Genomic DNA, 23,488 nt, shown 5'->3' on the forward strand with positions numbered 1-23,488 from the left:
TTTTTTTTTAACAATTCCGATTCATGAAGTGCTTTAATTAAGAAAATGCCAGAGTGGCTATACATGTCACATCAGTGACGTTGTTCTTATGTCTGTTCTATTTTGTGAACTCTGTCATACTTCCTTATTATCGTTTTCTCTGCATGCACTGTCTCCCCTCCCCAAATCTCTCTCTCTCTCTCTCTCTCTCTCTCTCCCTCTCTCTCTCTCCCTCTCTCGCTCTCTCTTTCTGTCTCTTTCTGTCTCTGTCTCTCTCTGTCTCTCTCTTTCTCTCTCTTTCTGTCTCTCTCTCTCTGTCTCTCTCTGTCTCTCTCTGTCTCTCTCTGTCTCTCTCTCTCTCTGTCTCTCTCTCACACACACACACACAGACACACACACACACACACACACACACACCAACATTATTTCCAAACGTGTCCTTCAAAGCAGAAAATGGGGGAATAACTAGACATGGAGGGTTGCTGATTCGATTTCAAGACATTCATCCGCCGGTTCTGTAACGACAGTTTGACAACCGAGACAAAGCTTCGTTGTCCCAACGCTGAGGTGAGGAACTGGTAACACTAGGCAGAAAAAGAAATTATAAGACCAGTGGGAAACACAAGAAATAGGGAGGGGAGGCCGGGATGCGTGTGTTTGCGTGCACGGGGGTGAGATTTTGTGTGTCTGTGTGGGAGGGGGGAGATTGTGTGTGTGTGTGTGTGTGTGTGTGTGCGTGCGTGAATGTGCGTGCGTGCGTACGTGTGTGTGTGTGTGTGTATGAATGTATATGTGTGTGTGTGTGTGTGTGTGTGTGTGTGTGTGCGCGCGCGTCCGTGTGTGTCTGCGTGCGTGCGTGTCTGCGTGCGTGCGTGTCTGCGTGTGTCTGTGTTTATCTGCCTGTGAGTATATGTGAGTGTCTGTGTGTGTATATCTGTCTGTGTGTGCATGTGTCTGTGTGTCTCTGTATGTCTGTTTGTGAGTGGCTGGAGGACAAGGAATTGCGACAGAAAGACCTTAAATATCAAAAGCAATTTTTTTCAGTCACCAACTTCAAATCGGGGCCTGAATTTCTCGTTAGTATTGTCTTCCACAAGCCAGCCTATTTGAAGTAATGTCGACCGACTGACAAGAGCAACGTTCGAATGAAATATCTCTGCATCACGTGCTAAATTCTGACCTGAATTTTTTTTTTTTTTTTTTTTTTTTTTACTGCGATGTCATCGAAAAGAGGAGACTAACTGTATTAAGCTTGGAATCCTTTCCGGAAGGCAGTCTTCACTTTAAAAGGCCAGGCCAGTCCTTGAAGTGAAAATAGTTTGGATTACCATCACATATCTACCCACGTTTTTACAGAGGGCACGGCCACCCCTTCACTTGGAATCATATAAAAACTCAAAAGCCTGGCTGCTTTCTGTGCACAATGAGGGTGGTTTTTCCCCCCCCTCCCCCCCCCCCCCCCCCCCAATGAATTAATGTCATAACTGACGTGTAGACTACTAGTCGCAATCGAAAAAATTAATCCATCCAAATATTTCCTGTCTGCACAGGGAGCGGACAGGCTGTTGACTTTTGGTATGTGTCCAGATGGACAGATGCTTTTAACGAACAAAAGCCTGACCAGATCTGTGACATTGAACATGATTGTGTACGCGGGAAGGCCCGTGCTTTTAACGACGAGAAGCGCTCGGTATCGCTCGGATTCGCCCACTGTGTCTGCACTATTACGTAGGTGGTCAAATTTGATCCCATCAGCAAAACTGGGTGTCTGGGATACTGCGCTTTCCAGTATGCAATTGGTGGGGTCTTGTACGGAGCTCGAGGCTCCGGTGTCTTGGTATGAAGAATCATCACTGCATCGCCCACCATTGTCCTACATTTCCTTGAAGGTGGCGCACAACCAAGATGTCTGATTGGTGAAGCCATAATCTTCGAGCAAAGGCTCATACACCCACTCACTCGTTTCCGGAATGCGAGTCGCAACATATTCAGACATGGTTGAAAGAGCAGGATAAGATACATTTAATAATGCGTTCAGGTCACGTTAATCACAAACAACAGTGAATTCTTTATCCAAAGGTCACTGTCTTAATGAAACATTAGTATTTAACCAAATATAATGTATAAGCTCCCGTAGATCTGAAGTCTTTGCCTGAATAGAGAACGACTGGCAGAGGACAGCGGATGGCGACAAAATAATATGAAAGTCCAATCTCTTGTTATCTGAATATCCTTAACACGTAGAATCTGATCACTTGGGTTGTCTTGCTTCAGAAGCTACTAAAAGTGCACAAAAACTTACACGTAGAGAAAGAAACAAAAACGTTCCAGTAACCTCGACCTTGACCGCAGGAAGATGGAATTTTGATCTAGGGTAATAATAAGGCTTCGCTCGATCACAAATTTCATCACAAAAACTCTCATGGCTTGGAAGTTATAACAAGAAATTACCGTACAGACGAAAATAGTACAACACTCGACGAAACCTCAGACGGACGGACGGACGGACGGACGGACGGACGGACGGCAGATTCACACAAATAAATAATGTTACAGTGGAACCCCCTATTTAGGACCTCCAACATTCTTAGAGAAAAACAAGTCGCGTAAGGCGAAAATACAATATTTAGTCAAGTAGCTGTCGAACTCACAGAATGAAACTGAACGCAATGCCATTTTTCAGCAAGACCGTATACTCGTAGCATCGTCAGTCCACCGCTCATGGCAAAGGCAGTGAAATTGACAAGAAGAGCGGGGTAGTAGTTGCGCTAAGAAGGATAGCACGCTTTTCTGTACCTCTCTTTGTTTTAACTTTCTGAGCGTGTTTTTAATCCAAACATATCATATCTATATGTTTTTGGAATCCGGAACCGACAAGGAATAAGATGAAAGTGTTTTTAAATTGATTTCGAAAATTTAATTTTGATAATAGTTTTTATATATTTAATTTTCAGAGCTTGTTTTTAATCCGAATATAACATATTTATATTTTTTTGGAATCAGCAAATGATGGAGAATAAGATAAACGTAAATTTGGATCGTTTTATAAATTTTTATTTTTTTTTACAATTTTCAGATTTTTAATGACCAAAGTCATTACTTAATTTTTAAGCCACCAAGCTGAAATGCAATACCGAAGTCCGGGCTTTGTCGAAAATTACTTGACCAAAATTTCAACCAATTTGGTTGAAAAATGAGGGCGTGACAGTGCCGCCTCAACTTTCACGAAAAGCCGGATATGACGTCATCAAAGACATTTATCAAAAAAATGAAAAAAACGTTCGGGGATTTTATACCCAGGAACTCTCATGTCAAATTTCATAAAAGATCGGTCCAGTAGTTTAGTCTGAATCGCTCTACACGCACACACACACACACACACACACACACACACACAGACAGACATACACACACACACACGCACACACGCACATACACCACGACCCTCGTTTCGATTCCCCCTCGATGTTAAAATATTTAGTAAAAACTTGACTAAATATAAAAACAAGTCGCGTAAGGCGAAAATACAAGTAGTCAAGTAGCTGTCGAACTCACAGAATGAAACTGAACGCAATGCAACGCAGCAAGACCGTACACTCGTAGCATCGTCAGTCCACCGCTCACGGCAAAGGCAGTGAAATTGACAAGAAGAGCGGGGTAGCATTTGCGCTGAGAAGGATATAGCACGCTTTTCTGTACCTCTCTTTGTTTTAACTTTCTGAGCGTGTTTTGAATCCAAACATATCATATCTATATGTTTTTGGAATTAGGAACCGACAAGGAATAAGATGAAAGTGTTTTTAATTTGATTTGGAAAATTTAATTTTGATAATAATTTTTATATATTTAATTTTCAGAGCTTGTTTTTAATCCAAATATAACATATTTATATGTTTTTGGAATCAGCAAATGATGGAGAATAAGATACACGTAAATTTGGATCGTTTTATAAAAAACAATTTTATTTTACAATTTTCAGATTTTTAATGACCAAAGTCATTAATTAATTTTTAAGCCACCACGCTGAAATGCAATAACGAAGTCCGGGCTTTGTCGAACATTACTTGACCAAAATTTCAACCAATTTGGTTGAAAAATGAGGGCGTGACAGTGCCGCCTCAACTTTCACGAAAAGCCGGATATGACGTCATCAAAGACATTTATCAAAAAAATGAAAAACACGTCTGGGGATATCATATCCAGGAACTCTCATGTCAAATTTCATAAAGATCGGTCCAGTGGTTTAGTCTGAATCGCTCTACACACACACACACACAGACAGACACACACACACACACGCACGCACATACACCACGACCCTCGTCTCGATTCCCCCCTCTACGTTAAAACATTTAGTCAAAACTTGACTAAATGTAAAAAGAGAGTGAAAAAGAAGAAAGGCTGTGAAATGAGTGCAAAGAAAGGCCACGGAGGCAAGACACGACTCGCCGGAGGTAACTGCCTGACATCAAAGACTGTGTTCCACATCTACTGTAACTCCAAATCCCCATGCCAGTCCAGATGTTGAGCTTCTCTCTGTTTTTCATTTCTTCTTTGTCTCCGTCTATGCTATCATGTGTCCTTTGTGCTCAGTAAGCCCTCATTCTACCGTTACGTCATGTCGCTGAATAGTTACAATAATTCCTTATTCGCTTACTGTCTGGGATTCTTTTCAGTCTTTCTCCCCCCTCCCCGCCCCCCTCCTCCCTTCCCTCCTCCGTTCACGTCTCCTGCCCCCGGAAGCAGATGTAAGTCCCCCTTTTGCTCAATTATCTTTTTTTACCCTCTGTGACGAACGTCGTTCAGCATTTTGTTCCTTTGTAGTTTGACCCAGACATCCAAAAAAAAACATGTTTCAGAATGTGGCATACACTCAAATTATCTTTGCTGTAGGACTACAGTCGGCCAAATAAGGCAGTAGAATAGCCAGCTAAAGTACAAAGAGACCCCCTTTTCAAGATACACAAAATCTTAGAAAATCGGGTCTCATAAGGCAAGGGAGTGTGTCTTCAAATGGAGGTTATTTTGAAGAGGTTATTGACAGACAATCTTAAAACGAAAGGTCTTAAATGAGGGAAATCTTAAATGGGGATGGGAGGTAGGGGGGGGGGGGGGGGGGGGGCGAATAAAGGAAATTGCACTGTATCTGCAGTGACAACACGTACATAGTCCAGCAAAAGTATGACAGAGAGATGCTGCTGTCACATCCCGGCCTCTCCCACAGTTTCCCTAAATCCATACTACGATTCTTTACCTCCTAACTGGCCTTAAACTAATGATTCTTTACGGGCTGATGGGTCTCTACGCCAGTAAGGAATATTAACTGTTGATACGCCCAAAATTCCGCCGGTAGGCTTACACCTGAGTCATAATTACAGGAACAAGGAGAACCGACCTCCAGCTACCCTGTCGTGTCCCAGGGGAACAACACTACTATACTTGTCACAAACAGAAAATGGTGGTTTTCTGGCGTGCGGTACTGATCGAGGTTTGCGTGATATATGCTAGTACAACAGTGCGGCCATCGTAGTTTACGAGAACTAAGATATCCGAATAATAACTACTCCCTCGCAATAGGCCAAACGGGATAATAACTACTCCCTCACAATGTGCCAGCCCGCGAACATAACACAACTAGGAGGCTGAAATTCTGGCTAGCGCTCAACGATGCTGTAATTTAGTGATTCCTTGCTTAATTTTTTTACAAGTGAAACAAAGCAAAACGAGCACTGCGATCTAGGCTACAATAGGAAGGCAGCAAAAAGCATGCGATACGAGGCGAGCCTCCTCTCCGTTCAGCAGTGCGAAGTGCCTTAAACAACAACAACTTCAACAAGATTAATAATTATTTGTTTTACCATGCATGTCACTAAGTACAAGCATTTTCTGCAATCGATATAACTCGAGGAATTATTTGGGAACCAAAATGTTTGAGGTCGCCGAAATAAAGTTAAGCCTCTTTGGTTTTTGACCTGCATTTGAAGTAAGTCGATCTTTGACGAGGGCTTATACCGCGTTTTCTAGCGACAGACCTTTTTGTCCTGTGTGTGTGTGTGTGTGTGTGTGTGTGTGTGTGTTTATGGGCGTGCGTGTGTGCATGCGTCAGTGTGGATGGGTTTCGTTTACCTTTGCAAACGGCCATGCACTAAAAAAAATAACATAATGTTTCCAAACACTTTTCTTCTTCTTCTTCTGGAACGATACTTGCAACTAAAGTCGTCAAACAAAAGGAGAATATGTGAAACCATAGACCTATATTACAATATAGGTCCCTGGTGAAACTGATAGCTTGGTAAAAGCTGATATGTTTATGGGCGGACAATAACTATAGGATGAGATTTCTAAAGTGTAGTCGATAACCCGGACGGGCGACGGTTAATTGGTTGAACAAGAGAAGGCAAAAAGAATGAGATCCGATCAAGAAAATAAAAATAAAATAAAAGAAGAGATATTAAAAAAAATGTAGGACGTTGACACAAACCATGGGGAGGGAGACAACCAACTTCATGCAGCTCATCATACTCTTTGAGCAAACCGAATGTTAGGTTCTTCATTGTCTGTGGTCGACTTTCATTCCTTTTATGTGCTCATTGTATTTTTACAGTTAGTCTAGTTTTGACTTAATGTTTTAAAATAGACTGGGAATCGAAACGAGGGTGTTGCATGTGTGTGTGTGTGTGTGCGTGTGTAGCCATTCCCAGAAAACTAATGGACAGATCTTCATGAAACTTTACATACAGATTCTTCTGACAATTTTGTTCCCCTGGTGTTTTTTTTTATGTCTTTCATGACGTCATATCCAGCTTTTAGTTAAAGTGGCACTTTAGAAATCACAAGCACACATTTTCAATGAAATTGGCTGAAATTTTGGTCAAGCAATGTTTGACTTAGTCCCGACTATTGGATTGCATTTGAGCTTGGAAGCTTACAAATAATTAATTAGTTTGCTCATTAGGGTTGTCATTAAAATCTTTTTTTACGTTATAAAATGATTGCATTATATTCCTTGTCTTCTCCTGAATCCAAAAGTATATACATAATGTTATGTTTACTTTAAAAATGTGCTCAGAATGAAAGAAAAGCCGGTTATACAAATATTAATAAGGTCTTATGTTGGCAAAGCATTATGGAGACCAGATCTACCTGTTTTGGTTTACGGTTTTCTATCAGCCAGGTTTTAGTAGTCTCGACAATAAAAGAACTCAGCTTTTCAGTGTTGGTCTTTTCGTTTCAGGCTGTTAGATTGACTAAATGTTTTTTCTTGTTTGTGTTATTCTTGCTGTTGTTATAGTTTTGCAAAACAAAAAGGATGTTCTGTTTTGCATTAGCTCTTCATTTCATTTCTCATTCTCCCTTTTCCACTCTCTCTAACAGAAAGAAATAGCGAGAGAGAGAGCATGTGTACGTGTGTGTGTGTGCACATACACTGATCTTTGTAAACCAATGAAGCAATAGAATGAATCTGAAATCCCAAATGTCAAATACTATTTATTCAAAAATACACAAGTTTGGTCTTTAACAGACCAAAAACATTACTGAAGTCAACATCGCAAAGTCCCAGAATAACTCCACCATGTAAAGATCAAATGCTGAACATCTTTATGCATGCGTTGAACTAGAAAAGAAGGTCATATATATCACAGAACATTATTTTTATACATAAAAGCATTGAAAGGTACACTGTCCTTTACAATGTAAGATCACTAAACATTCATACTCAAGACTTTTTCTCTCACACACACAAACACACCTGTACTTGCAAGCAAGCACACCAGGACACATTCTTTGCAAACAGATCTCAATTTACACAGAAACATACACTGTTCACATGATGCTACTAAAAAAGACCTACACAAGCAGTCTAATATATTAACATAAATACTACATTACATGGCAGCTGTTGGTCATAAACAAATACAACAAGAAGAGCAAACGCTCGATCGAGTCACTTTCGCAGTTCTGAATATTATATGAGGCATCAGATGGACAGGAAGAAATTGCTATTCACAACACAATGAGTCACGTTCACATAAAATTTGAGCCCGGTCACTTTTATAGTTTCCGAGAAAAGCCCAACGTTAAGTTGTGTGTTGCCGAACAGAAAAGGCTAGTTATCTCCCTTGTTTTTCTGATAACGTTCGTAAAAGGCTACAGATGTAAATACTTTGATGTAAAGAATAATCCTACAAAGTTTCAATCACATCCGATGAACTTTGTCAAAGATATAAAATGTCTAATTTTTCCTTTGACGCTGACCTGTGACCTTGAAAAAGGTCAAAGGTCAACGAAACCATCATTAAAGTGTAGAGGTCATTGGAGGTCACGACTAAACAAAATATGAGCCCGATCGCTTTGATAGTTTCCGAGAAAAGTCCAACGTTAAGGTGGTGTCTACGGCCGGCCGGACGGCCGGCCGGACAGACTAACACTGACCGATTACATAGAGTCACTTTTTCTCAAGTGACTCAAAAACTCAGAAAATATGCATAAACCTATGGGGTCAATCAAAACTTAAGGGTATCCTTGCCTTTAAGCCTGATATTAATTGGACGAGGTCAACTTCAGAAAATTTAATTCACACAGCTTCTGCACTGAGTTTTTGGTAAAAAGACTTCATGAAGTCTTTGCAAAGTCAACTTTGGGTTCAATTAAGAAAGGCCTTCACTTTTAAAAATAAATTCCTTCTTGCGTACATGATTATTTACACAATCTTACATATTTTCAAGATTTTGCATGGGATAAGGGAATCTCTGCGCTTGGACATATGCACGCACAAAAAATGCACTGCACTTTTATATGCAGTGAAGGAATTTTGCTGAACTGGTTTTTTTTCAACACACTGCAATGCCAATCAAGTCAGCACACATGCACCAAATTGTACTACATGGCAGCTTGCAGGGGAAGGATGGCATCTTTAACATTACTGGAAGGTCACCCCTTTCCAAGTAGAGGCAAAAAAAGAAATGGTAGGGGGAGGCACAAGGTAGTCAGTCCCCACTTGTCTTTTGATTTATGACGAACAGGAAACAATTCTGATTTCCCTACAGACCCTCCGGGCAGGAGTCAAGCCACACCATTCATCAATAGTCAGTTCACAGAGTACATGGATCTTCAGAGAAAAAGGTCCCTCAATATTACCACAATAGCACAAACTTGAAGCTCTGGGAACAGTAGAAAAGAGATACATGATGTACTCATCTCCCCTCATCAGATCAACCATTCTTTCTGTTTGTTTGTGGGTGTTTTTTTTTTAATTTCTTCTTGTTTTGTGATGTTCATTTTCCTTGAATCCAAATGAAGAGCAAGAAGCCTCAGTAAGGAGCAGCCCTGGAAATAAAGAACAGACACATGTGAAGATCAGTGGGTGCAGCTGCTTCTTAAAGAGGCAGTGCAGGAGTCACAGCATTGCTGAAGCAACGATTTGTCTTTTTCTCGCAGAGTATGATATAAACAGTCAAAAGCATTACACAGCTGTCTCACAGATGCCTACTCATACGTTTAGTGTTGCCAGTCAAACCAGACTTTATGCGGTTTTTCAGTTCGCATCTCTCGCCAAAAATTAACGATTCCTGTGATCATGTTCTGGGGATCAAGCCTGTATGCCAAAATGGACCAACATACCATCTTTTACAATTTTCTTACGTAATCAAACACAATGTCTTGACATAAAGTACCCAAAATAGAGAGAATTCTCCTTCTTGTCAAGACTAATAGACTTCCATGTAGGCTTTAGACATAATTAGTTCACGTGTTGGACCTGATGTGAGCCTGGTTGATGGCCTGCATGCTTTCATGCCCGGAGACAGACCAAAATTAATTCGTAAAAAATGTTTGCAGTTTCAGACTCTTTGCATGAAAGCCAATGGAACTTGGTATTTTTTCAAATGGACAGCTGCCCGAGGCATGACTGGATATCTTAGGGGCTCCGTGCACCTGGACATGACAATTTCATTAACTTTAAGTTCTTTGCCAGTTTTCTTCCTGTCCATTTGTCTCCCTTTTTCCTTTTTTTTCCTTTTTCTTTCTTATTTTTCTTTTTCTTTTTTTGTGATGGAAAAAAAATGTTAATCATTGTGCTGGTACTTTGTGGAAGCCTTCAAGCAACCTTCAATAAATACGGTCAAACTGACCTCAAGATTAACTGTTCATACCCTGCAGCAGGAAAAGTTTCAAGAAAGTAGAAGAACACAAAGAAAAAGAAGTCTATGTGCAAGTCTACTGTCTGAGATTTTCTATAACTTAACAGAATTTGTTGTGCCCTCAAAAAAAGAGCAGGCTATCTGTTGGCTAAATCTAACTTTTTTCTTATCTTCTTTGCTTTACTTCTTTTTTATTACATTTAGTCAAGTTTTGACTAAATGTTTTAACATAGAGGGGGAATCGAGACGAGGGTCGTGGTGTATGTGTGTGTGTGTGTGTGTAGAGCGATTCAGATTAAACTACTAGACCGATCTTTATGAAATTTTACATGAGAGTTCCTGGGTATGAAATCCCATGACGTTTTTTTCATTTTTTCGATAAATGTCTTTTATGACGTCATATATCCGGCTTTTTGTAAAAGTTGAGGCGGCACTGTCACACCTTCATTTTTCAATCAAATTGATTGAAATTTTGGCCAAGCAATCTTCGACGAAGGCCGGACTTTGGTATTGCATTTTAGCATGGAGGCTTAAAAATTAATTAATGACTTTGGTCATTAAAAATCTGAAAATTGTAATTAAAATTATTTTTTATAAAACGATCCAAAAATACTTTTATTTTACTTTTCATCATGTTCTGATTCCAAAAACATATAAATATGTTATATTCGGATTAAAAACAAGCTCTGAAAATTAAAAATATAAAAATTATGATTAAAATTAAATTTCCGAAATCGTTTTAAAAACAATTTCATCTTATTCCTTGTCGGTTCCTGATTCCAAAAACATATAGATATGATATGTTTGGATTAAAAACACGCTCAGAAAGTTAAAACGAAGAGAGGTACAGTAAAGCGTGCTATGGAGCACAGCGCAACCGCGCTGAACAGGCTCATCACTTTCACTGCCTTTTGCACTAGCGGCAGACTACGGTTATTGTGAAAAAATGCAGTACGTTCAGTTTCATTCTGTGAGTTCCACAGCTTGACTAAATGTAGTAATTTCGCCTTACGCGACTTGTTTGTACTTCATTGACTCCTTTGGAAATGTGTAGAAAGTTTTTGCAAAAGCTCACAGAAGTTCATTAATTTATTATAAATATATATATATAAATTGAGACACATGGCCACAATTAGGAATGATGTACAAATGGACACACACACACACAAAACACACACACACACAAAAAGAAACAAGTCGCGTAAGGCAAAATTACTACATTTAGTCAAGCTGTGGAACTCACAGAATGAAACTGAACACACTGCATTTTTTCACAATGATCGAAGTCCGCCGCTCGTGCAAAAGGCAGTGAAATTAACGAGCCTGTTTAGCGCGGTAGTGGTTGCGCTCTCTTCGCTTTAACTCACTGAGCGCGTTTTTAATCCAAACATATGATATCTATATGTTTTTGGAATCAAGAACCGACAAGGAATAAGATGAAATTGTTTTTAAATTGATTTCGGAAATTTTATTTAAATCATAATTTTTATATCTTTAATTTTCAGAGCTTGTTTTTAATCTGAATATAACATATTTACATGTTTTTGGAATCAGAAAATGATGAAGAATAAGATGAACGTAATTTTGGATCATTTTATAAAAATAATTTTCAGATTTTTAATGACCAAAGTCATTAATTAAATTTTAAGCCTCCAAGCTGAAATGTAATACCAAAGTCCGGCCTTCGTCGAAGATTGCTTGGCCAAAATTTCAATCAATTTTATTGAAAAATGAGGGTGTGACAGTGCCGCCTCAACTTTTACAAAAAGCCGGATATGACGTCGTCAAAGACATTTATCCAAAAAAATGAAAAAACCGTCTGGGGATATCATACCCAGGAACTCTCATGTCAAATTTCATAAAGATCGGTCCAGTAGTTTACTCTGAATCGCTCTACACACACACACACGCACAGACAGACACACACACAGACACACATACATCACGACCCTTGTCTCAATTCCCCCTCTATGTTAAAACATTTAGTCAAAACTTGACTAAATGTAAAAAGAGCTACTGAAACACTGACACATACACACCAACACCAACACCAAAACAACATTAGCATAAATTCCACCTTGCAAAGGTGATGATTGAGATGACACCAAAGATGAGCTGAAGACCAATGAAAGCAATCTGAATTCCTGAGAGAATGACCTCCACCCTCAGAACATATGTCTGCCACAGCAACAAGAAAAGAGCTCCAAACAACGCTGGTATACTCAGTAGCACGGAGATCACCACACCCACAATCTGCTCAGTCAAGTTCCCTTTCTTTCCTGAAAAGACAAAAACACATTTTGAATATTTACATGTGAGTATGCAGTGTCGACTTCACCATTAATGCAGTCAAGAGGGATCTTTTGAGGATTAAAGTTTAATTGACATGCAGTGTGCGCATTTAGTGAAAATTGCCAACATTTCACTAGTTTAAAAAAATAAAATAAAGGTGGACATGTTTTGTTGTTGCCAGTTAGTACCTATCAGACAGGATCTGATTAAAGCGAAAAGATGAAGTCGATTGCATGGTGTATATTGGTTTAAACAGTGTTTTATTAAATCAAACATGATACAAAAATACAACGATAAACAATAGGGACACGAACTCAAGCAAACGCTTATATTACGCGCCCTACGTAGTAGGAAAATAACGCAAATATGATGTCGGACAAGCAATACTTATCAATTGTTGAACTATCTACAAGAAGAGCATAGTTAAAGTAAATCAGAAAGAATAAGAAAAAGCTAGCAGGAGGAAGAGGGGGGAGGGTGGAGGAGGGAGGAGAAAACGGTAGGTACATTTAAAAGATGAAGTTGGCAGCGCATACAAATAAGAATATACATAGTACATTACAAACCATAGTCCTGTGGCAAGTAAGCAGTAGCTCGCTAAAATATACATTTGAAAAATGCATATAAAATAAGGTTTGTTGGCTTGAATATGGGTACTGAGTCAAATCAACAGAAACGACCAGATTCATGGATAAACGATTGGACACTTTCAAAAACAAGCTTGTTAGTGCAAAGAGAAAGGTTTTCGCTACCATTTAACAATATTTCAACATGTCTGTAATTAACAGGAAGTGCGTTTATTGTAGACAGGCGAGCATCTACGTACAAAGGACAATGTGTCAAATAATGGTCAGCTGTTTCGTCCGGGTAGCCGCAAGCGCACTGTGGGTTTCCCTGTAGGTGGCGTTTACACAGGTCAGAATTCAAATTACTCATGTTTAGGCGCATTCTGCAGTGGTGAATCTCTTCCAGTCTTTTACCACAGTAATAATAGGCAGGTACGTTATAATCAGGAGTAGATAAATAGCGTTTGAAATCGCTGATTGAGTTAGTTGTTTTGATGTTGTCTGGCAAGGTGTTCCACAGGACAGTAGTAGATGGTATAAAAGATCGACGGTATAATTCAGTTCTGCACATGGGGACTCTTCTTTCTAATGGTCTTCTATGATGGTAGGGGTTAACATCAGAAGTTAAAGGTGGCAAGAGATCTGATAAGTAATGAGGGCATTTGCCATATACCATCTTGTAGTATAAAATCAGTTTGTGTCTGCTCCGTCTTTCTTTTAGGTTACAAAATCCGCTTTCTTTATACAGTTTTTCGTGGCTTGTGCCGCGCACACCACCGATTATAGTCCGAATGGCTTCCAAATGTAGTTTTTCGAGTGCAGTTGACCAGTACTCTGTGCAGTTGTCCCATATGATGTCTGCGTAGTCAAAATGTGGAAGAACAAAAGATTTATACATAGTTTCCAGACTTTTACGATTTAATCTATATTTATAATATCTTAAACAATTAATTAATAAGGTGACCTTTTTTATGATGCTTCTCACTTGGAAGTCCCACTTACAATCATTCTGCAAGATTACGCCAAGGTGTTTATGTTGGTTCACGTTTTCCAAAACAATATTATTAAAAATGATTGGTTCGGTTGGTATATTATCACGTTTTATGTCTAACAGTTCCGTTTTTGCTTCGTTAAATTTAACTTTCCACTGTTTTGCCCAGGTATTAATTTTATATAGGTCTGCGTTCAAAATCTGTGCTCGTCTAGTTGGATCTTCTAAGGACATAGACATGCTCGTGTCATCAGCAAACAACTTTATAACAGATTCAGTATCATTCACAATGTCGTTAATATATATCAGGAATAGCAAGGGGCCTAGAACAGAACCTTGTGGAACACCTGCCGGGATACATTTTAATGCAGACTTAGCACCCTTAATAACAACCGCCTGGTGGCGATTTGTTAAATAATCGTGAAACCATTTCAACAATTGTCCTCTAATTCCTACTAGTTCCAGTTTATATAATAACCCTTTGTGCCAGACTTTTTCAAATGCCTTTGACACATCACAAAAAACAGCTTGAGTGGTAATTCCCATATCGTAATTTAAACAGAACTCGTCATAAATAGAAGCCAGTTGACAACTGGTAGAGTCACCAGGAATAAATCCTGACTGTGCCGGTGTTAATATATCATTTCGCTGTAAAAAGGTGTAAACATGGCTGTGGACACAGCGCTCCATTACCTTCCCAACACAACTTAATAATGAAATTGGTCGATAATTGTTACAACAATCTGCTGGGCCGGCTTTGTAAATAGGAGTATGGTGTATATTGTTGAAGGAATTCTTTTAGGCAACATGAGTCAATTCCAAACACCGATTTTTGGAGGGAAATAAAATGTTTGCTTTCCATCGATCACAACTGTCAACAAAAAGACAAAAAAAAAGATAATTTAAAGCAGGAGCGGGGTGATACGGAAAAACATTTCTTGCAGGAACAAGTTCGATGACAGACTGAAATACAATATTGACGCCTCCCGTTGTTTCGCTGTGTCAGGCTTCAATATGGCTTTGGTTGGGTGTCAATCCACAATCATCACCTCGAAGTTTCACATGGAAGCCCTTCAATGTGTAATTGCTGCACGCTAGGTTTGACTGGTTGCCCAACTGACTGATTTTTGTGAGATGTACTTTCTTTTTGGTACATGTGATACCAGTTTACCTAGCACCTCACGTGACCACTTAACATGACATGCTTGTTTGCCTGTTTGTCCAGCAACCATAATGGCTGGTTCGTATATGCTTGTACATGTATTACTATCAATGAGCTAAATTCCTCTGAGGTTAGCCTAAATCAGCTAACATATCACAATAGCTATATGTAGACACCAGTTGATTCAAATTGCTTGCCCAATTTTGGGACAGTGTCCATCATAACTGGCCTTTTCGAGGGTAGAACACTGAAACAAGATTGTTGTAAATCTAATGGTGAGCTTTCTACTATGAAGATTTCATTCAGCTTTCACACACACATACACACAATAACTCCCTCTATAGATCTCATCCCTTCAACATCGTAGTGTACATTCACACAGGGACTGCATCAACCAGTCATTTCACAAATATACCTTTAACAGGTTGCAAACCAAAAATATCCGACACAAACTTTTAATCCTTTCTTGTTAAATGTAACCCTTGTGACATTTTGTTTGACAGGTCTTCACCTACAAAAGTAACACATCCACCTCATTCTCTGGCTCAATCTGACCGCTTGCTGTTTGACCACAGTCAGAGAGAGCTATGGCTATTTGTGGTAAAGATAATACTTGTTTGAAAATAGGCAAGTGCAATAACTTATAACTATCCCATTAAGGACAGGAAAAAGAGAGAAAAGAAGGAATACACACCAAAAAATATGCGTAGGATTTCCACACCAGCCATGAGGAAGACCAGGATGATCTCTGCTGCCAGAACGCCATCAGCAAATGGCAATGTTTCACCTAAACAACAGCATTTTAATTTTTTTTTAAATATTACATTTTAATTAAGTTAGGGACTTACTGCCAACACCTTACTTATAAAATCACAACTTATGCAATAAACATAACACACACTGCAGGCTTTTCCTCCTTACATATTTCAGGGGTGGGACTTTTCCGCGAATCCGCGGACACAACTTACGAACGGGTGAGGAGAATGTCTTTTATTTTTTTTACCTTATCCAAACAAGTTGAATTTTAGTCTCAGAATGCACCAGATTGTACAGATTTTTGGGGGAGCATGCCCCCGAACCCCCTAGAAAAAAGGGATTTCCTCTTTTTTCATCACAAGAGAGTCGACCCACCCCTGATATTTAGTAGAATGCAAATGTCAATGGAAGTCAGATTTAAACTTATGCCAGCAATTCACTGAAGAAAATAATATACGATACAATAACACGTGCAGACATAACCCCAACCCTATCTCTCTTACTCACACACACATAACACATACATTATTTGGTGCAAAAAAACATGTTGATTGTGCTGATGTTCTGCACGATATGCAACAAAGAAATCAAGTATGGATTACTTGGCAAAAATCAAAACAATCATGAACCAAACACACACACACACCAGGCTAGAGAGCATTGGAGAGAGAAGAAAAAATATCTAGATAACTGGCCGGGGTGCAGGTGCCGCCATGACCCAGTGGGGTCTAGGGGCAACACCCTGATGTGGGGTGGCGAAGTCGGACCCATCCAAAAACAAAATTGAGAAAGTGTAAAGGCAATTTGATGGCCTCTCTTGGAAGCTAACGCACAGAGAATTTAATTAAAATGCAGGACATTAGGACTCGGTAAGGCTGCTATTCAATTATTTTCTTCAAGGAAAATCTGTTTCTCTTATTCAATTTTTTCCTTCTCTGGAAGACATGCTTTCCAACGAAAATGGCAGATCCAAGGAGAGCTCTCCAGCTTCACACACATTGAAGAGCTGACTATCACTAGCTAATACAGCATGCAAACTCCTTTCTCTCATACTTTATAAATCAACTGCCAAAGTTGTTCACAAGAAAAAAAAATTACTTACCTTTAAAAATAAATATCAGCAGCTCGCAGACAAAGAAGAGTGCAAAGTACCAGCTGTTCAAATACAGCAGAATTTGGTAAGGCAATGATGAATGCTGCCTTGGTTAAGGAAGAAACAAAAAAATCACCAGCATAAATGTGTTCCATTAAGAGTTGTTATTACAACTGTGGAAGTATGATGTCAATATTGGTCAATGATGGGGAAAACATGCTGTCAAAAATAGTATACAACACACATCAAACTGAACAAATATTAATCTGAGTTGCAGATCTCCGTACCCAGTGCTGTCCTCAGGCCTCAGTCAATGACTCATACTTTTTACATTTAGTCAAGTTTTGACTAAATGTTTTAACATAGAGGGGGAATCGAGACGAGGGTCGTGGTGTATGTGTGTGTGTCTGTGCGTGTGTGTGTGTAGAGTGATTCAGACTAAAGTACTGGACCGATCTTTATGAAATTTTACATGAGAGTTCCTGGGTATGAAATCCCCAGACTTTTTTTCATTTTTTCGATAAATGTCTTTTATGACGTCATATCCGTCTTTTTGTAAAAGTTGAGGCGGCACTGTCACACCTTCATTTTTCAATCAAATTGATTGAAATTTTGGCCAAGCAATCTTCGACGAAGGCCGGACTTCGGTATTGCATTTCAGCATGGAGGCTTAAAAATTAATTAATGACTTTGGTCATTAACCACTTGCCTGCCTTAGGACGGGTTATACCCGTCCTGCGCTTGACTGCAGCCGCAGCGCCTTAAGACGGGTTTACCCGTCTTCACCGTTCCGGGATTTTCCAGAAGTGTGATGTCACTGCTGACACAAAAATAGCAGCCAATGGCTTGGTAGGATACCTCATTCTCATGAATAAACATAAATGGTGACGCGGTTTTGCGTCTGAAGGCTATTTTCGGCCTTGGCGACAGGATAGGGGAGAGAAATCTCGACTCGTCAAAATGGCTAACGGTGGATGTCGACCGGGCCGTAGTAGGGAAAAACAAAGCCGGACTGACGCTACAGGCAGTGCAAATGATTATGGATACTGACAGGGGAAGGGGGAGATCTTCTTTCGGACGATTCGTTGGAAACAGGTAGATGATAGTGATTATAATCCTTTCTTGGAGCGAGCAAAACAGCCACCTGTGTTTGATCCACAGGCACCGGAAGATGCGCCAGACTGATTTTTCAAAAGTTCATATTTAAACATCATTATAAGCCAAACTAATTATTATTTCAGCATTCTTGGTTCAATTTCCCTTAAAAATAACATAGGTTTTACTTACCTACCTACTGCCAGTTTGGAACTATAATTTTTTGTGAATTATTACACCCCGAACTCCAATATTCCCTGGCAGTCAGGAATGCACATACGCAAGTTTTGGTTGGCAGCGAAAGGGTTAAAAATCTGAAAATTGTAATTAAAATTATTTTTTTATAAAACGATCCAAAATTACTTTTATTTTATTCTTCATCATGTTCTGATTCCAAAAACATATAAATATGTTATATTCGGATTAAAAACAAGCTCTGAAAATTAAAAATTATGATTAAAATTAAATTTCCGAAATCGTTTTAACCTCTTCACTACCACAGTATAACAGCATTTTGGTATTGCTGTGTGCCAGGGCAAAATTTCGCTTTCTTCGGTAGGTTCACTAATCTGTTCACTGCTCGATCATTTATTGAGATATCTCTTAGATCTTTGGCATGTGTTTTGCTTATAGATGACATGATCATTGGACTTCGTTTGTGATTGTTATAGTAAAAATTGATATAATGAGATTTTCGTAAAAAATTACAGTTTCCGGACTTACACACACACAGTGACACACATTGCATCACGTAAAACCACACAAAACACTGCTAAAACTGGTGTCAAACATCAGGTACTCACATTACAGCCCATAAAAGTATTCTTCTGTGTGGTAATCCATAAATCACTTCTTGTAGAGCTTCCAGAACACTGTATCGCTTGAAAACAGGTCTACGAGTTGAGGTCCGACTTTCAGCCGCCATTGTGAATGGCGAGAATTCTACAACACGATCATGGGTTTTTACACACGTGGTAGTAGCTCTTCAGTAACTTATCCGAATGGTCTATGGGAAAGAACTGTGTTTAGAACCCCTACAAGTACTTGGACAGTGGTTACCTCCCATTTAGTTTTCAAAAATGTCCTGAAATGTTGATGACACAAATCCCACGTACGAGATACGGTTATGGGCGTACGAGAAACCGAAAATGACCACGCATTACATACGGGGTGGGCAGTGAAGGGGTTAAAAACAATTTCATCTTATTCCTTGTCGGTTCCTGATTCCAAAAACATATAGATATGATATGTTTGGATTAAAAACACGCTCAGAAAGTTAAAACGAAGAGAGGTACAGTAAAGCGTGCTATGCAGCACAGCGCAACCGCTACCGCGCTGAACAGGCTCGTCACTTTCACTGCCTTTTGCACTAGTGGCGGACTACGGTCATTGTGAACAAAATGCAGTGCGTTCAGTTTCATTCTGTGAGTTCCACAGCTTGACTAAATGTAGTAATTTCGCCTTACGCGACTTGTTTGATCTGATGTATTGCTCTGATTCCTGGCCTGCATAGCACGCTTTACTGTACCTCTCTTTGTTTTAACTTTCTGACCAAGTGTTTTGACAGTAATGATGTCACATGTATGAATTTTCCTATCAAACACGATACAGACAAAGCCAGGGTATTTGGACATATTCTTACTTTTAATCCAGTTCCAACTGACCTATTGTCCTCCATCTACCTCTTTTGTTTGTAAACTATTTCACACAACAGAAAAATCACTGCACAAAAACAAGCCTCATGTATAAAACTTAGTCCAAGGGAGGCAACTTCAGTACAGATGATCAAGCACAGGAGTTGCAAGAGTTGATCCCTTACTTTGTTTCTCATATAAATGTGAAATAGAGTGTCAAACAGAAAGACTGCGAGTTGGAGCACATTCGGCAGTACTTTTCTCCTCCCCCCAAAAAACACTAAAAATCCCCCCCCCCCCCCCCCCTCCCCCCCCCAACAAAAAAAAAACCACCCAACAACACGGAAACCTCAACCGAAAATGAGGTATATAATTATATCCTTTAATCAACTACCAAGTCATTTTAACATTATTATTTCGAAAACATAAATTATATCTGCAACTTTTACCATTATGTCAGTGTTTGTGTCAGAATTCCAATAGAGCTGAAGTCATCAAAGGGAGTGAACTCTAATGTACAAGACCTTGTGTCTCACATGCATAATTTCTATTTTCATTTCTGATTTGATTATGGTACCGAACATCCTTCTTCAATACACATTATGTTATTTTATTTGATAACTGCATGATGTGACCTTTTCCATTTTTATGCTCATCAGTATGTATGTGTCTGTCTCTGTGAGTGCTTGTGTCTGTGCGTGTGATGGCGACTCTACTAAATCATATGTCAAGTGATATAATCATAGTAATGATGCACAGGGAGAGAGTCTTAGAAGGATTGTTGCCAATGTGTATGGTGATTGATACAATTGTTTATAGGAGAGTGTGCATGCAAACTACCATGCGGAATAGCGAATACACAGGGCAACAATTCTTGATGTCCTCAATTCCTGTGCATAAGAATAACTAAAGTCCCCTCCTTTTGAGTCGATGCTATGATCGTAAATCCTGATACAAACATAAAAGTAATGGTGGAAATGGCATAAATCAGATATGCTTTCAAACAAACATGGAAAATGACAAAATTTGAAGACAAATTCAGTTTTTGCAGATGGGGTTTCCGTGTTTTGGGTAGCTAGGACATGTATATTTCTCATTCTTTCTTTATTTTATATCAAACATTCTTTCTTTCTGGGGAGTATGTGAAGTGGGGAACGGTGGTGTTTTCTGTACAAAGGATACAACAACTTGAACACGCCCTGCAAACAGAAGAGAAAAATCGGCATGAAAGTTGAAACACTTCAAGATGCACAGCAGTTACTATACTAAACAAGTGTCAGAATTTCAGAATATTTTCGTCACGTCGTCAATTGCTGACTTTTAGTGACTAGCGCTCTTTAAGAGGACAAAGACGGAGAAAAAATCAAAAGTAACTGAGGATAGAAAAGACTTAAGCATAAAGGAAGTAGTCAAACGAAACAAAACGATCAAGGAGGAACTGAATATAACTGAGACCCTACTCTAACTTTGAAACAAAATAAGGAGTGGAGAGGAGTTAGAATGAGAGTTTGGAGAGCTCCCCTCTGAAAGATACCAGAGAGGGAGCCTCGGCAGCAGCTGCCGGGAGGGAATTCCACACGGGGATGGTACGCGGGAAGAAGCTGTATTTAAAATAGTTTGTACGGGCGGAAATTTGGCGAAGTTTAAGGTTGTGGTTGGATCGAGTTCTGCCAGTGCCAGGGGTGAGGTAGGGGTCTGGGGGGATATCTACCAGGTTGTTGATGATTTTGTGGAGCATTGTGAGTTGGGTCTTGGTGCGCCTACTTTCTAGGGTTTCCCATCCGAGTGACTGCAACATGGAACTGACACTACTTTCATAGCTATAATCGTGTGTCACATACCTTGCTGCCCTACGTTGAATCTGTTCTACCTTTTTGGTCATCTCTACGGTGTGCGGGTTCCAAACTGCACTACAATACTCTAAGTGTGGTCGTACGAGTGTGAAGTATGCGTTGGACTTGGTCTTCTTGTTGGTTGTGCGTAGGTTTCTTTTCAGGAATCCGAGAACGCCGTTTGCTTTCTTGGTAACACGGTCGATGTGGGACTTCCATGAAAGGTCACTACAAATATCTACACCTAAATACTTGGAGCTGGTTGTCTGCTCTAGTGTGAAACCTTTCAGAACATAGTCAAAGGTGGTTCTCTTGCGTGATCTGGAGCAAGTCAAAACACTACACTTCTGTGGGTGGAATTCCATACCCCAAGTCCTTTCCCACTGTGACAAGGTGTTTAAATCACTTTGAAGGAGTCTACAATCCTGTATGTCTCTAATTTCCCTGTAGACAATGCAATCATCTGCGAACAACCTGGTTTTAGAGATGAGTTTATCTGGGAGGTCGTTGATGAAGAGGAGAAACAAAAGGGGCCCCATTACTGTTCCTTGTGGCACTCCGCTCACTACTGGGACTTGGTCTGATGTTTCACCATCTACAACTACCTGTTGAGTTCTGCCTGATAAGAATGCGTCAATCCATTTGTGGGTGGTCCCCCTAATGCCGTAGTGGTCTAATTTTGCCAGGAGTCGACGGTGTGGGACACGGTCGAACGCTTTAGAAAAGTCTAATATTACCATGTCTGTCTGTTTACCTAAATCTAAGCTAGCGGCCAGTTCATGTGTGAGAGTCAGAAGTTGAGTTTCGCAGCTGCGGCGTGCTCTGAAACCGTGTTGTGCGTCTGTTAGGATCTTGTGCTTTTCTAAATGGGCCATGGTGTTGCTGGTAATAACATGTTCCTGGAGCTTACAACATAAACTGGTGAGTGAAACTGGTCTGTAGTTGGCTGCGTCGTGCCTGCTTCCTTTCTTAAAAATGGCGGAGACGTTCGCTCGTCTCCAATCCTCGGGGACTGCCCCTTCTTCTAGTGATTTGTTGAAAATTACAGTTAAGAGTGGTGCAAGCTGGTGGGCGCACTCTTTGAGAACTCTAGCTGGAAGGCCATCAGGACCGGAAGCCTTGTGAGGGTTTATCTTCGCGAGAAGTTTGAAAACACCCTCTTCCGTGACCTTGATGTTGTCCATGGATGGATAAGGACATCCTTCGGGAGTGGGCAAGTCTCCTTGTAGATCTTCTTGTGTGAAAACTGACTGATACTGTGTGTTGAGTATGTTAGCTCTATCCTTTGCTGCTGAGAACAGCATGCCCCTAGCTGGGTCCCTCAGTGGAGAGACTCCAGTTGTGTCTCTGCGTAATGACTTAATGTAACTCCAGAATCTTTTCTGGTTACCGCCGTTGGCAGGGGCACCCTCTGCCACAGATGGTGGGTCAATCAAGTTGTTAATGTATGACCAGTAGGCGTGTCTAAGTTCTTTTTGGACTCTTGTCTTTAGATTGGTGTATTGTGTTCTTGCGTCTGTGTTATTCTTGGCCTTTTTGTGCATGCGCTGTAACTTCTTGTTAAGGTTCCTAGCTGATACAAAACAGCATGCAAGTCTTCTCAAACAGTTCAGTGAAATAAACAACAGCGTTGACCCGTTTAAAGATATGGTCTCATTTTCAGGTGGTAATGTGAAAAAATTACAGGAAAACCCAAATGAGAGGGAAACAAGCAGGCACACGAAAGTGCAGACGTTGATGCGTCAGAGTTCTGCTAGGAATGCAAGGAAACAATGCCATATATCACTAATTTATAGGTTGTTTCAGTTTTGAAAATACTGTACGATGTCTACGTGGCACAATAAGGACGCGTGAAACAAAGCAAAATGTCAAAATTACCCCGTTGCTGGGACGCTGTTTGAGTTTGCCCAGGAGCAGCCATCTTGAACAGTGTCTTATAACACAAATTG

At 39.9% G+C, this 23,488-nt stretch overlaps 1 protein-coding gene across 1 annotated transcript; it reads right to left on the reverse strand.

The window, feature by feature from the left end:
• Window positions 1–7,454: 7,454 nt before the first annotated feature.
• Window positions 7,455–23,471, reverse strand: LOC138962081 (transmembrane protein 216-like). Its single transcript, XM_070333792.1, has 6 exons — window positions 23,418–23,471; window positions 20,890–20,906; window positions 16,988–17,081; window positions 15,824–15,916; window positions 12,196–12,397; window positions 7,455–9,306 (listed from the first exon to the last, which is right to left on the reverse strand). Exons 1-6 carry the CDS (start codon window positions 23,458–23,460, stop codon window positions 9,291–9,293), a joined length of 465 nt encoding a protein of 154 aa, XP_070189893.1. The 5' UTR covers window positions 23,461–23,471; the 3' UTR covers window positions 7,455–9,290.
• Window positions 23,472–23,488: the final 17 nt, after the last annotated feature.

Source organism: Littorina saxatilis, linkage group LG3 (assembly GCF_037325665.1).
Source record: "Littorina saxatilis isolate snail1 linkage group LG3, US_GU_Lsax_2.0, whole genome shotgun sequence".
NCBI lineage: Eukaryota > Metazoa > Mollusca > Gastropoda > Littorinimorpha > Littorinidae > Littorina > Littorina saxatilis.